Source organism: Chiloscyllium plagiosum, chromosome 3 (genome assembly GCF_004010195.1).
Source record: "Chiloscyllium plagiosum isolate BGI_BamShark_2017 chromosome 3, ASM401019v2, whole genome shotgun sequence".
NCBI classification, from domain to species: Eukaryota; Metazoa; Chordata; class Chondrichthyes; order Orectolobiformes; family Hemiscylliidae; genus Chiloscyllium; species Chiloscyllium plagiosum.
Genome location: NC_057712.1, coordinates 19,858,299 through 19,872,430, shown reverse-complemented (window position 1 = coordinate 19,872,430; position 14,132 = coordinate 19,858,299). Strand labels below are relative to the sequence as shown.

The following is a 14,132-nucleotide window of genomic DNA, read 5'->3' as shown; positions in this document are numbered from 1 at the left end:
TGCGAAGATTTGTAGCTCGGGTGCTCGTTGTTGTGGTTCTGTTCGCCGAGCTGGAAGTTTTTGTTGCAAACGTTTCGTCCCCTGGCTTCACAGGAGGCTCCCAAGCACTGAGGGATGTGTAAGTTAGGTGCATTAGTCTGAGGTAAATGTAGAATAATAGGGTCTGGGTGGGTTACTCTTTGGAGGGTCAGATTGGACTTGTTGGGCCAAATGGCCTGTTTGCACACTGTTAAGGATTTTATGATTCTATCTCCTTTGAGCTTTCCCCCTCTCACCTTGAATGCATGCCCCCTAGTTTTAGGCATTTAATTCGACTGGGACAACACTACTATCATAGGGCAAGCCAGACAGAGAACAGCCAGGGAATTCCTAGAGGCATGGCATTCATCCACAAACTCCATCAACAAACACATCGACCTGGACCCAATATACCAACCACGACAGCGGACAGCTGAAACTGACAACCGGAAGCGGCAGTGACAGACCACTATAAACACTGGAGGAAACATCGAAGAAGCGCTTCGCAGGAGGCTCCCAAGCACTGATGATGTCGCCTAGCCAGGGGACGAAACGTTTGCAACAAAAACTTCCAGCTCGGCGAACAGAACCACAACATCATAGTTCTGCCTGACCTCCAGTTTATGAAGTGTTGGAATTGGAGTGAAAGTGGACTATCAATATTCTACCTCTATCACTGATTTTAATGCAACCTTGATAGATTAAAGTGACTTTGTAAAAGAGGACAACATTAATAAAAATAGCTGTTCATGGAACCACAAGTAAATAAGGATCAGACTGAACCTAAATTTACACAGTTATAAAAGGCACTAAACTTTGCTATCTCCTGGTTGATATGCAAATTACCTGCAGATTATCAGTTTGGGAGAATGCAATGACATCTATTCACACTCTGCTGCTGGCACAGCTCATCTCTTGCTGCAACCCTCGTTGTGGATGGAGGCTCATCTCAGGGTCAAGTATGACTCTGATGTTGTAAATGTTTAGTTTAGCATTTTGTTTAATTCTAATGTTTATTTGGTGGAAGTTTCAGCACATCCATCACGGATATAGTGAAAAGCTTGATAATTTTGAAATGATGGACGGCTGAGGTAAAGCTGAGTATTATCATAGAGTCATAGAGATATACAGCATGGAAACAGACCCTTCGGTCCAACTTGTCCATGCCGACCAGATTCCCAACCCAGTCTAGTCCCACTTCCAGCACCTGGCCCATATCCCACCAAACCCTTCCTATTCATATACCCATCCAAATGCCTCTTAAACGTTGCAATTGTACCAGCCTCCACCACTTCCTCTGGCAGCTCATTCCATACACGTACCACCCGCTGGGTGAAAAAGTTGCCCCTTAGGTCATCATTCATGTCAGAACGCAAAAGGCTGATTAGCTTGTTTTTTGGTTTTACATGAGGTAAGGAGGTTGGTTAGCATGAAGGAAGAATGTACATTGCTCTTAGATCCTTTATATACAACTGAATAGGAAGTTGAATCTTCCTTAAATGTATTATGTTGTGAATCTGGCATGAACCACCACTTTCCTCAGCTTAATTCTAAAAATCTAATGTAATGGTTTTCCTGATCAGCTGTACCCTAGAACTCTGTGGGAAGTTAGGGAAGTGTTTGCTGGGCCTCTTGCTTAGATATTCGTATCATCAATAGTCACAGGTGAGGTAGACCGGAGGTTGGTTAACATGATGCCACTGTTTAAGAACGATGGTAAGGACAAGTCAGGGAACTATAGACCAGTGAGCCTGACGTCGGTGGTGGGCAACTTGTTGGAGGGAATCCTGAGGGACAGGATGTACATGTATTTGGAAAGGCAGGGACTGATTAGGGATAGTCAGCATGGCTTTGTGCGTGGGAAATCATTTCTCACAAACCTGATTGAGTTTTTTTGAGGAAGTAACAAACAGATTGATGAGGGCAGAGTGTAGATGTGATCTGTATGGACTTCAGTAAGGCGTTTGACAAAGTTCCCCATGGGAGACTGGTTGGTAAGGTTAGATCTCATGGAATACAAGGAGAACTAGCCATTTGGATCCAGAACTGGCTCAAAGGTAAAAGACAGAGGGTGGTGGTGGAGGGTTGGCTTTCAGACTGGAGGCCTGTGACCAGCGGAGTGCCACAAAGATCAGTGCTGGGTCCACTACTTTTCGTCATCTATATTAATGATTTGCATGTGAACATAGGAGGTGTAGTTAGTAAGTTTGCAGATAACAACAAAATCGGGGGTGTAGTGGACAGTGAAGAAGGTTACCACAGATTACAATGGGATCTCGATCAGATGGGCCAGTGGACTGAGAAGTTGCAGATGGAGTTTAATTTAGATAAATGCGAGGTGCTGCATTTTGGAAAGGCAAATCTTAGCAGGACTTATACGCTGAATGGAATGGAACAAAGTGACCTTGGAGTGCAGGTTCATACATTTCTTGAAAGTAGAATCTCAACTGGATATGATAGTGAAGAAGGCGTTTGGTATGCTTTCCTTTATTGGTCAGAGTATTGAGTACAGGAGTTGGGAGGTCATGTTGAGGCTGTACAGGATGTTGGTTTGGTCACTTTTGAAATATTGCGTTCAATTCTAGTCTCCTTCAAACGGAAGGATGTTGTGAGACTTGAACGGGTTCAGAAAAGATCTACAAGGATATTGCCAGGGTTGGAGGATTTAAGCTATAGGGAGAGGTTGAATAGGCTGGGGCTGTTTTCCCTGGAGCGTTGGAGACTGAGGGGTGACCTTATGGAAGTTTATAAAATCATTAGGAGCATGGATAGGATGAATAGGCAAAGTCTTTTTGCTGTGGTGGGGAGGTCCAGAACTAGAGGGCATAGGTTTAGGGTGAGAGGGGAAAGATATAAAAGAGACCTAAGGGCATTTTTTTCACGCAGAGGGTGGTATGTGTGTGTGGAAGAGGAAGTGGTGGAGGCTAGTAGAATTGCAACATTTAAAAGGGATCTGGATGGGTATATGAATAGGAAGGGTTTGGAAGGATATGGGCCAAGTGCTGGCAGGTGGGACTAGGTTGGAGTTGGGATATCTGGTCAGCATGGATGAGTTAGACCGGAGGGTTTGTTTCTGTTCTGTACATCTCTTTGACCCTTGGGGATCTTATCACCTCTCGACGTCTCTTTCTCAAATTGAAATACAAGTAATTCCTCACTGCCTCCTAATAGTTTCTCACCTAAGTCTAATCTGTTTCTTGATCCATTTTTAACTTTTTAAATTTTTTTAATATTGCATATCATATCATAAAATAAATAACAATCCCATTCTCCATATGAAGATATTAACTAGGAACAGGAGTGACCATTGGCTCCTCTACTCTTCTCCACCATACATAAGACCATGATTGATCAAATTCCCACCTACCTCTCCAATAACCTTTCACTTGACTCCCTTGTTATTTAAAAATCCATCTACCTCTCCTAAAAGTACTCAATGACCCAACCTTCTACATTCCCAGCGATGAGAGTTCCAGAGACTTAATACCCTTGGAGAGTGTATTCCAAGAATTTGACCCAGCAATTGTGAAGGAACAGTGATATTTTCAAATCAGGATGGTGAATGGCTTGGAGGTGAATTTGCAAGTGGGGGTGTTCTCACTTATCTACTCTCCTTGACCTTCTGGATGGAAGTGGTTGTAGGTTTGGAAGGTGCTGTCTAAGGCACTTTGGTGAATTTTTGCAGTGTCATCTTGTAGAGCATACACAATGTTGAGTGTCTGTGTTGAAGATGTGGATGCGGTGCCAGTCAAGAGGGCTGCTTTGTACTGGATGGTGTCAAGCTTCTTCAGTCTTGTTGAAGATGCACCTATCATGCAAGTGGGGAATGTTGCATCACATTCCTGAATTGTGCCTGGTAGATGGTAGAGACAGGAGATTAATTACTCCTCAATGTTCTTGGTCTCTGATCTGCTCTTGTTGCCATGTATCTGTATTTATATAAGTCCAGTTGGGTTTCTAATCAGTAGTCACCCCAGAATGTTGTTAGTGGGGAAATCGTGATGGTAACACCATAGAATTTCAAGATGGTGGTGAGATTGTTTCTTATTGGAGATGGTCATTGCCTGACATTTGTGTGGTCTGAATGTTACTTGCATTTGCTAGCCCAAGTCTGAATGTTATTCAGATCTTGTTGTATTTGAACATGAACTGTTTCAGTATCTGAGGGGTTGTGAATAGTGCTGAACATTGTGCAATCATCAGCAAACATCACCACTTCTGATTTTCTGCTGGAGGGACTGTCATTGATCAAGCAACTGAAGATGGTTGGGTCTAGGACACTATCCTGGGGAACTCCTGCACAAATGTACTGTGAGCCAGCCAATCCTGTATTTTAACTAGGGACGACTTGATCTGCAGTCAAGAGTGTGATGCTGGAAAAGCACAGCAGGACAGGCAGCATCCGAGAAGCAGAAGAATTGTCGTTTCAGTCAAAAGCCCTTCATTAAGGAATGAATGACTTGAGCTGCAGTACATTTGCCTCTTCTTTCCAAGTCAGCTTTTGATGTCGTTACAAAGCAATCCCTTTCATCATAAGGAGAAGGCTATATGTCCTTGTTCCAACCTTCATTATCATGAATGGAGCAAGTAATAATAAGGAAGGCAAATGGAATTTTTGCATTAGTTGCTATATACTATAAAAAGTAGGGAAATGCTACTGGAACTGTATTAGGTAGACTGCACCAGGAGCATTGTGTACAACCTTGGTTCCTTACTCGAGGAAGGATGTAGTTGAATTGGAGACAATTCAGAGGAGGTTCACTAGATTACTTCGGCGGGGGGGGGGGCTTTTTATTATGAAGTGAGATTGACCAGTTTAAGCTGGAAATTTAAAAGAATAAGAAGATATCCAATTGAGGTATATAAGATACTGAAAGGATTGACAAAGTAGCCGTAGAAAGGACAGTTGCTCATGAGGGGTGTTTTAGAACACAAAGTCACAATTTTAGCATAACGGGTAGCAGATTTAAAACAGATGAGAAATTACTTGCCTCAAAGAATCATGAATCTGTGGAATTCACCCCAGAGTGTGGCGGGTTTCAGGACGTTAAGTAAATTTGAGGCAGTAGGCAGATTTTTAATTAGTGATGGATTGAAGGATTATAGAGAGCAGGCATTGTGACATTGCTGATCTCATCTCCGTCTCAATGTATCAAATTGCAGAGCAGGCTTGATTGGCTGAATTGCCTACTCCTGTCCTTGTTCTTGTTCAACCCTATTTTCCTGCAAGTTTTTTCCCATATTGTTTAATTTTCTTTGGTGTCCAAAAATCTGTTAATTCAAGTCTTGAGCACATTTGGTGTCTGACCATCCCCCACCTAATTATGAAGAGAATTCAGGAGGTTTTCTATCTCCTGGGTAGAGAGTATTCTCTTAGCTTAGTCCTAAATAACCAATATTTTTTCTGTTTACGTCTCCTTAGTCTAGATACTTTGCCCAAGGGAAGCAGCATCTCGGCATTTACCCTGGTAGTCCCACTCAGAATTTTGTGTTTCAATAAAATCATGTGAACGATTACAAACATAGCAGTTTGGAGAAGGAGTTGGCCTCTCAGTTATTCTGATGAAGAGCTTATGCTCACCGTCGATTTTCCTGCTCTTCTGATGCTCCCTGACCTGCTGTGCTTTTCCATACATCACACTCTTTCACATGTTCCTCAGCATCTGCAGTGCTCACTTTCTCCCTCCTCAGGGTCTTGACCCTACTCTGTCATTAAATAAATTCATTGCTAATCTGATTACTTCACATTCCCACCTATTCCCAATAATCTTGAAAATTTTAAAATCAAAAATCTGATTTCTTCTAAACTCGAGTGTAGACCCATTCTCTAGCAATAAATATTTTTGCTCTGGGGATGCACATAGTACCCACTTGCTAACTTTGTTTTAAATGCATGGATAAACAAATTCCTTTACCAATGTTTAAAAAGTTTTAACGATTTAAAAATACTTTTTTTCCTCTCTTTCTCTTTCAACAAATTTCTTTGAGATTTGGTGCGAAATTTGTCATACGCTCAATTCTCTTTTTGAGGATTGCTTAGTGTGCAGTTACAGTTTAACAGTTCCCGCCTCAGGCGACTGACTGTGTGGAGTTTGCACGTTCTCCCCGTGTCTGAGTGGGTTTCCTCCGGGTGCTCCGGTTTCCTCCCACAGTCCAAAGATGTGCAGGTCAGGTGAATTGGCCATGCTAAAAATTGCCCATAGTGTTAGGTAAGGGGTAAATGTAGGGGTATGGGTGGGTTGCGCTTCGGCGGGGCGGTGTGGACTTGTTGGGCCGAAGGGCCTGTTTCCACACTGTAAGTAATCTAATCTAATCTAATCTAATCTAATCTAATTTAACCCTTAAAACCTCTAAAATAACCTCAACCCAAAAGTATATTATTCTGGGAAACTCTGGTTTAGTTCTGGTTGTCTCATTATAGAAAGCATGTGGAAGCTTTAGAGAGGGTGCAGAGGAAACTTACCAGGATGCTGCCTGGACTAGAGGGCATATCTTATGAAGGAAGGTTGAGGGATTTAAGGCTTTTCTCATTGGAGCGTAGAAGGGTAAGAGGCAACTTGTTTGAAGTGCACTAGATGATGAGACGCATAGATAGTGAGTAGTCAAAGACTTTTTCCAAGGGCAAAAATGGCTGTCACAAGTGGGCATAATTGTAAGTGATTGGAGGAAGGTTTGGAGGAGATGTCCAAGCTTGATTCTTTACGCAGTGGTAGGTGTATGGAATGCACTACCAGTGGTGGTAGTAGAATCAGATACATTAGCGACATTTAAGTGACTCTTGGATAGACACATGGGTGATGGTAAAATGAAGGTATGTAGGTTAGTTTGATCTTAGAGTAGGATAAAAGGTCGGCACAACATCGAGGGATGAAGGACCTGTACTGGGCTGTGCTGTTCTATGTTCTATGAAACTCTCCTAAATGTGTTTTATGACTCGTCCTCCAACGATATTTGCATAATTTGCCCAGTCTGAAGTGAATTATACGTGTATTGTCCACAGCATATGTGCATGCATGCACGCACTCATACTAACTGCAGTCTGGTTGGTTGATTCCTCAATGTTTGTTTCTACAATTATTTATGACTTATTGCACCAATTTCTCTCAAACCTGGCGCTCAGCTCATTCATTACTCTGTTTCTTACTTTGTGTAGGCTACCTGTCCAGTCCCTTGGTTCAGTCGACTTTGCAATTCAGTTTGTTTTCTCTGCTCCAATTTCCCCACTAAGTTTAAAATCACTTCTGAGCGGTAGCTATGTTAAGAAGAAACTGGTACTGGGAGAAAAGACAAGAAAAGAATTTGAGGGAAGTCTCGGGAATATATCCCAGGAGTCCTTGATCTTGATCTTCTGCCCCTGCAGAGCTGTAATCCGTATTTGACAACATTCTTTGGCTGAGGTTTTAAAGTATTTTTAATTTTTACACACCCTGTCTGGTTCAGTTGTCTCTCGCCTCCCTACTTTGATTCATCCACAGACTACTCTACTGTGTGTCCACTGCAGCAGGAAATAGCACATCTCTATATTTGCTTAGCTGTTTGGTAGTACATAACTTGAGGATTGCTGAAAAAAACACATTTTGTTGAAGCTTTTCACCTCTCACTCATCAGAACAATTCACAAGAATACCAATACAACGGGAAAACCAACATTTGTACTATTAATTGCTGTTTGTATGAATTATCCTGATGAGCGCAAAGCCAAACACTTAATAAAATATCTTTTTCAGCAGTGTCTATTTGTTAGTATTTCTGACTTTGCAAAAGGAATAAATGATACTTGTCTATTTTAGAAAAGTATTTTTTAAAAAAACCTGTAATTTTTCCACATCATCTTGTAGAACTCTATGACTGCTCTAATAGTGGCAGTTAAAGGTGGCTACACTGAAGGAGTGAAGGAGTTATTGAAGTACAATCCAAACGTTAATCTAACTGACAAAGATGGGAATACAGCCTTGATGATTGCTGCTAAGGAAGGACACATTGAAATTGTTCAGGATCTGTTGGACGCTGGCACTTACGTCAACATCCCTGACAGGGTTTGTATTTGTTAATTTCTTCTTGAGTTTCTTGAGGTTAATGCAAATTCATGCTCAAACAAAAGCTTGTTTTAAAGTCCCTTTGCTATTGTGATGTGGATATGCCATATAATTTAATGACGTCACCTGCAAATGGATTTTGCAGGTGACTTCATGAACAATTATATGGCATATAAATATCTTTATAAATGGATTTTGTGATTTTGACATGCCTTTAATCTTTATTCATATTTTTTTCTCTGCCACACTATCCTTTTCCAAGCAGATTAGCTGGCTGGGCATTTGCTCATACATTTTCACAGTTTGCTGCAAGGAAACCTTTAGACATTGGGGTTGATTAACTCTTTGTAAGGTAGCACCTCATCACAATAGTATCGTTAAGGTTAGGTTCTAATTCTGTAATTGGTAGTAATCCTTTTGAGTATGTATGTACCCAAAAGAAAACAATAATTAAATAAATGGAATGAAAACATGGTGCTGGAGAAATTGAACAAGCCTAGTAATGCTTTTGGGGAGAGAAGCAACTTTGGATGTTCAGTTCTAAAGAAAGTCATATCTTCCTCAAAAACGTTATCTATGTTTCTCTCTCTATTGATGCTACCAGACTACCTGAGTTTTTCCAGTCTGGTAGTATCTTTCAGATCAAAACAGTACTTTGCTTTTAATTAAATTATTGACTTGGATAGCTGTTTGCAAAGGTTTGTTCAAAAGTAGGTTTGAACTTTGCAAACACACAAATGAAGGCCAAAATAAGCACTGTTTAAAAAGGGTCATGATCCTAAAGGACCATAAGGCTGCTCTCTCCTTCGAGAGTGACCTCTGGTGGTTTAACCTGTGGAGCAACACACCTTGGATGAGGGGAGATGTTGAGAAGATGGAATCTTTGGGATAACCTCAGCCAGTACAAGAATTGAACAGGTGCAGTTGGCGTTTTTCTGCGTCGTAAACCAGCCATGCAGCCTACTGATCTAACTGAAGTGTTAAGCCTTTTAATTTTCCAATATTGTGGTTTTGGTTATTGAGCAAATTTTCATCGTGCTGTATGTGCATTTTCTTTCCAGAGTGGAGACACTGTCTTAATTGGTGCTGTGAAAGGTGGGCATGTGGAGATTGTCAGAGCTTTGCTGCAAAAATATGCGGACATAGATATAAAGGGAACAGTAAGTCTAAACATAAACCATTACAAAAGATATGAAGTTATTTTATTTCAGTTGTTAATAATTGTTTGATTTTTAAAAAAAATAAGATTATCCACCAAATAGAAAATTATAAATGCAGATTGCAATGATCAAATACTTCCTCTACCACCCAGTATCTCAGGAATGGAGATGAAACACAAACTTAAATTATATGGAGAGGTATTGAAATTTAAGACATTAGTATGGTGAATGTAGTCATGATGCGTATGGCGCTTTGGTAGTTTAAAATGTTGCAGGGTTATTGTTGACAGGGCTACTGAATGGTGCACTTAACAAAGTCAGATGGTGTTAAGAATTGTTTTGAAATGAAGGAGCGAATCTGCACTTAGGTACTCTTTCACTAACTTTGGATGTCCCGAAGTGATTAATAGCTCATACGATGCTGTGAAAGGTAGTCACTGTTGTGATGAAGGGAGATGTAGTAACCAGTTTGCATATAACAATGTCAGAAATTTCAATGAGGGAAGTGATGACATAACATATGCTGAATATTACAGATTGAAGAATAAATGTTTTCCTTAGTCACGAGGAGTTGTCTGCTACTGTTTTCAAAAAAAAACAAAATCTTTTGCAACCACCAGGTTGGTCCTTTGTTCATTGTTTTATCCAAAATCAGAAATCTCTGCTAAGTAGTTTCTTCCAGCCTTGATTGTCTGCTTCATTCTCTGGAATAAGGGCTCATCCCACAGCCTTTTCACTCAGAAGCAAAGCTAATACCACTGAGTCAAGGCTGATGTTTAAAATTGTGTCATGTTATTTACTCCCAGGGAAGATCAAATTTTTTTGACCTTTTGACATAATAAACTTTTAGGTGAAATTAGACATTTACCTAAAACTAACTTTTCTCATGTTCCTTTTAGGATAATAAGACTGCACTATATTGGGCTGTGGAGAAAGGAAATGCAACCATAGTAAGGGATATTCTTCAGTGCAATCCTGACACAGAAATTTGCGTTAAGGTATGACTGGATACTTCACTGGAATTTGTGCTGATAAACTTTACACTAAACTTATTACTTTTTGGTATCTTGTCACTTTTCTTCTTTCCCACCTCATGCTTCTTGCAGGAAGGAAGATTCTGTTTTCAGATGTGTCTGGTCAAATTAATTTAGATTAGGTTTTCTTCTCTCCCTCATTTGGAACTGCAAGGAATCCTTGCGTGGTTGCTATTGAGACTCTGTAATATTTTATCTGCTAGGTTATATCAGTTTTATATAGATTGATTCTGGAATTAATTAAAATTTCACAGTCGAGATTTAATTGAGAAAATAATGGTGTCTGAATGCTGCGGACAATTCAATATTTTGAAAATCAGCCAACAACTTGCAGTGACGGAAATCACGTATCAGTTGTAAATGTCTTCCAATTTGTATTTCCCCATTATTAACTTGACATACGTATCATCTCACCAAACATTGTGGTTGTGCAAAGTTGTTGCATTTGTAAGTTTATTGCACTGCAAACTCTCTACAGTAAGTTAGTTCTAATAGTTTAGATTAGAGTGGTGCTGGAAAAGCACAGCAGGTCAGGCAGCATCCGAGGAGCAGGAAAATCGACGTTTCAGGCAAAAGCCCTTCATCAGGATTGAAGGCAAGGAGCCTCCGGGGTGCAGAGATAAATCTGAGGGAGGGGTGGGGCTGGGGAGAAGGTAGCAAAGAGTACAGTAGGTGGATGGGTGTGGGAATGAAAGTGATAGGTCAGAGGAGAGGGTGGAGCGGATAGGTGGGAAGTAAGATTGGCAGGTAGGACAGGTCATGAGGATGGTGCTGGGCTGGAAGGTTGGAACTAGGGTAAGGTGAGGGGGGAGGGGTAATGAGGAAACTGGTGAAGTCCACGTTGATGCCCTGGGGTTGAAGTGTTCCGAGGCGGAAGATGAGGCGTTCTTCCTCCAGATGTTTAGTGGTCTCGGAGTGGCAGTGGAGGAGGCCCAGGACCTGCATGTCCTTGGCAGAGTGGGAGGGGAAGTTGAAATGTTGGGCCACGGGGCGGTGGGGTTGATTGGTGCGGGTGTCCCAGAGATGTTCCCTGAAGCGCTCTGCGAGAAGGCGTCCAGTCTCCCCAAAGTAGAGGAGACCGCATCGGGAGCAGCAGATACAATAAATGACATTGGTGGATGTGCAGCTGAAACTTTGATGGATGTGGAAGGCTCTTTTGGGGCCTTAGAGGGAGGTGTGGGCACAGATTTTGCAATTCCTGCAGTGGCAGAGGAAGGTGCCAGGAGGGGAAGGTGGATTGTTGGGGAGGGCGTGGATCTAACCAGATAGTCACGGAGGGAATGGTCTTAAGGGAAAGGGGTGGGGAGGGAAATATATCCCTGGTGGTGGCGTCCACTTGGAGGTGGCAGCTATTGTCGGCAGATGATGCGGTTTATGCAAACTTTTGCCTAATTCTAATAGTTGCCAATCCAAGCACCATCTGAGTGACATGATAATTGTTAAGGACTGCCACTCAACCTCTTACTGCCCAGAAGGTTAAAAGAAAAAGACCATGAGACATAGGAGCAGAAATAGGCCATTTAGCCCATTGGGTCTGCTCTACCAGGCAAAATGACTGTGGCTGGTTTGATAATCCTAAACTCCACTTTGCTTCTTTCTTGTAAAATCCATTGCCTGTTGAAAATTTGTCTATCTTTGCCTTAAATATACTTAATGACCCAGCCATAACAGCTATGTGCAGAAAAGAATTCCACTGTCTCACTGCCTCCTGAGAGAAGAAATTCCTCCTTGTCTCTGTCTTAAATGTGCAACCCCTTATTCTGAGATTAGGCTCTCTGGTCCTAGACTCCTCCACAAGGGAAACAATCTTTCTGCATCTTTTGTCATTTCCCCTAAGAATCTTGTAGTTTTAATAAGGTTGCATCTCGTTCTTTTGACCTCGAATGATTACAGGCTGAATTGATCAACTTTCCATAAGACATTCCTATCGAGGTATCAGCCAGACAATGTTTTTTGGACTACCTTCAAAGCCAGTATATCTTTCCTTCGCTAAGGAGCCCAAAACTTCACATTATTCCAGTGTTCTGACTGGTGTCTTGTATGCTTGTAGGAAAACTTTCCTACTTTTATATTCCAGTCCCTTTGAAATAAAGGCCGACATTCCATTGGCCTTCCCTAGTAGCCAGTGAACTTGGATGCCAGCCTTTTGTGATTCATGGATGAGGATTCCCAAATCTCTAACTTTCTGCATTTAAATAATATTCAGCTTCTCTATTACCCTACATTATATTCCATCTGTCAAGTCTTTGCCCAGTCACTTATTTGTATCCTTCTGCAGACTCTATAATCTTTACCGCATGCCTTACTATCTATTTTTGTGTCGTCACAAACTTTCTATAATGCATTTCTCATCCTGTCATTAATATACATTGTAACTAATTAGGTCCTGGCAATGATCCCTGTGGCACATCACTGGTTATAGGTTGGTATCCTGAAAATGTCCCCCTCTTCCCAACTCTGCCTTCCATTAATTAGCCAGTCCTCTAACTATACTAAGATACTTCCTCCAATACACTGGACATTTTAAATTGTCTTATGTGTGATACTTTATCAAATGCCTTTGAAAATCCAAACACGCTACATCTACTGCTTACCCTTTATCTATTCTGCCTGTTACCTCTTCAGACAAAATGAGTAAATTTGTAAGGCATTATTTCCCCTTCATGTACCTATGCTGACTCTGATCATTTTATGTATCTCAAAATGCTCTGCTTTAAAATCTTTTACAATAGATTCTAACATTTTCCCAATAACAGGCTGATTAGCTTAATGTTCGTAGATACTTGTTTGAAGATTGAAAGTTTTCCAATCTTCTAAGACTAAGGCTACTGCCAATGTATCCACTAACTCTCTAGCTACTTTTTAATGTTCTAGAGTCCCATCAGGTGGGAGGGGAGGGTATATCAGTTTTTATTTTCCCCAGCACCTATTATCTAGTAATAGTTATTATATTTATTTCCTATTGTCCTTTTGCCCCTTAGCTCTTTAGTAATTTCAGAATGCAATGAGTGTCTTCTGCTGTGAAGACTGATGCAAAGTATTAATTCAACTCCTCTGCCTTTTCCTAGTTCCTCATTACTATTCCCACCCATCCTCTGCATAACTTTTATTCACTTTGGCTTCCCTTTTCCTATTTATAAATTTAAAAGAGCGCTTGCTGATTATCTTGATATTATTTGAAAATTTATCCTGAACGTTTATTTTTCTTCCTTTTTTAGTTAGCTTTTGTTTGTTTTCAAAACTTTCCTAATCTTCTGGTTTACTACTCATCTTTGCCACATTGTAGTTTTTTTTCTATCCGATTCTATCCTTAACTTTAATATGGATGGCTTACCACTTCCAAGAATCTCCTTTTTCACTGGAATATGTCTTCGCTGTTAGCCGTGAGCTGCTTTCTTTAAGTCTGTCAGTTTTCCTCTCCCATATTTGCTGCTAGACTCCTTTTCCGGACCACTCCAGTTAGCTCTGCCCTCATTCTTTTGTAATTACCCTTATTTAAGTTTAGCACTGTTGCTTCTGACCCAAGTTCCTCACCCTCAAACTGAATGCTAAATTCTTCCATGTTATGGTCACCATTTCTTAGGAAATCTTTTATGGTTAAGAAATGTAAATGTGGAGATTCACTATTTATATGCTGTGAATCGTTCCAAGTTTTAAATATTACAATTTTTTTTTAAAAAAACGGTTCCTTTCTGTCTTTAATGCACCCATTCTTTTACTTATTTAGTGGCGAATTTTAACCTTTAACCAGGTTTAGGAGTGGAAGGTGGGAAAGGATGGAATGGGTTGGGGACTAAAATATAACATGATCCCATTCCCTGGCATTTAGCTAGTGTGCCTCTGGAGGTGCGTGGGGATAGTAGGTCTGAAGAAATAAATGAAAAT

At 40.8% G+C, this 14,132-nt stretch overlaps 1 protein-coding gene across 8 annotated transcripts in view; it reads left to right on the top strand.

Moving 5' to 3' along the window:
- LOC122541468 (kinase D-interacting substrate of 220 kDa-like) overlaps positions 1-14,132 on the top strand; it is a 150,187-nt gene that overhangs the window by 38,194 nt on the left and 97,861 nt on the right. For all 8 annotated transcript variants that reach the window (XM_043678271.1, XM_043678313.1, XM_043678306.1 and 5 more), the window contains exons 8-10: positions 7,856-8,053; positions 9,115-9,213; positions 10,113-10,211. In XM_043678271.1, coding sequence (XP_043534206.1) covers positions 7,856-8,053; positions 9,115-9,213; positions 10,113-10,211 — 396 coding nt within the window. The remainder of the gene's footprint in view (positions 1-7,855; positions 8,054-9,114; positions 9,214-10,112; positions 10,212-14,132) is intronic.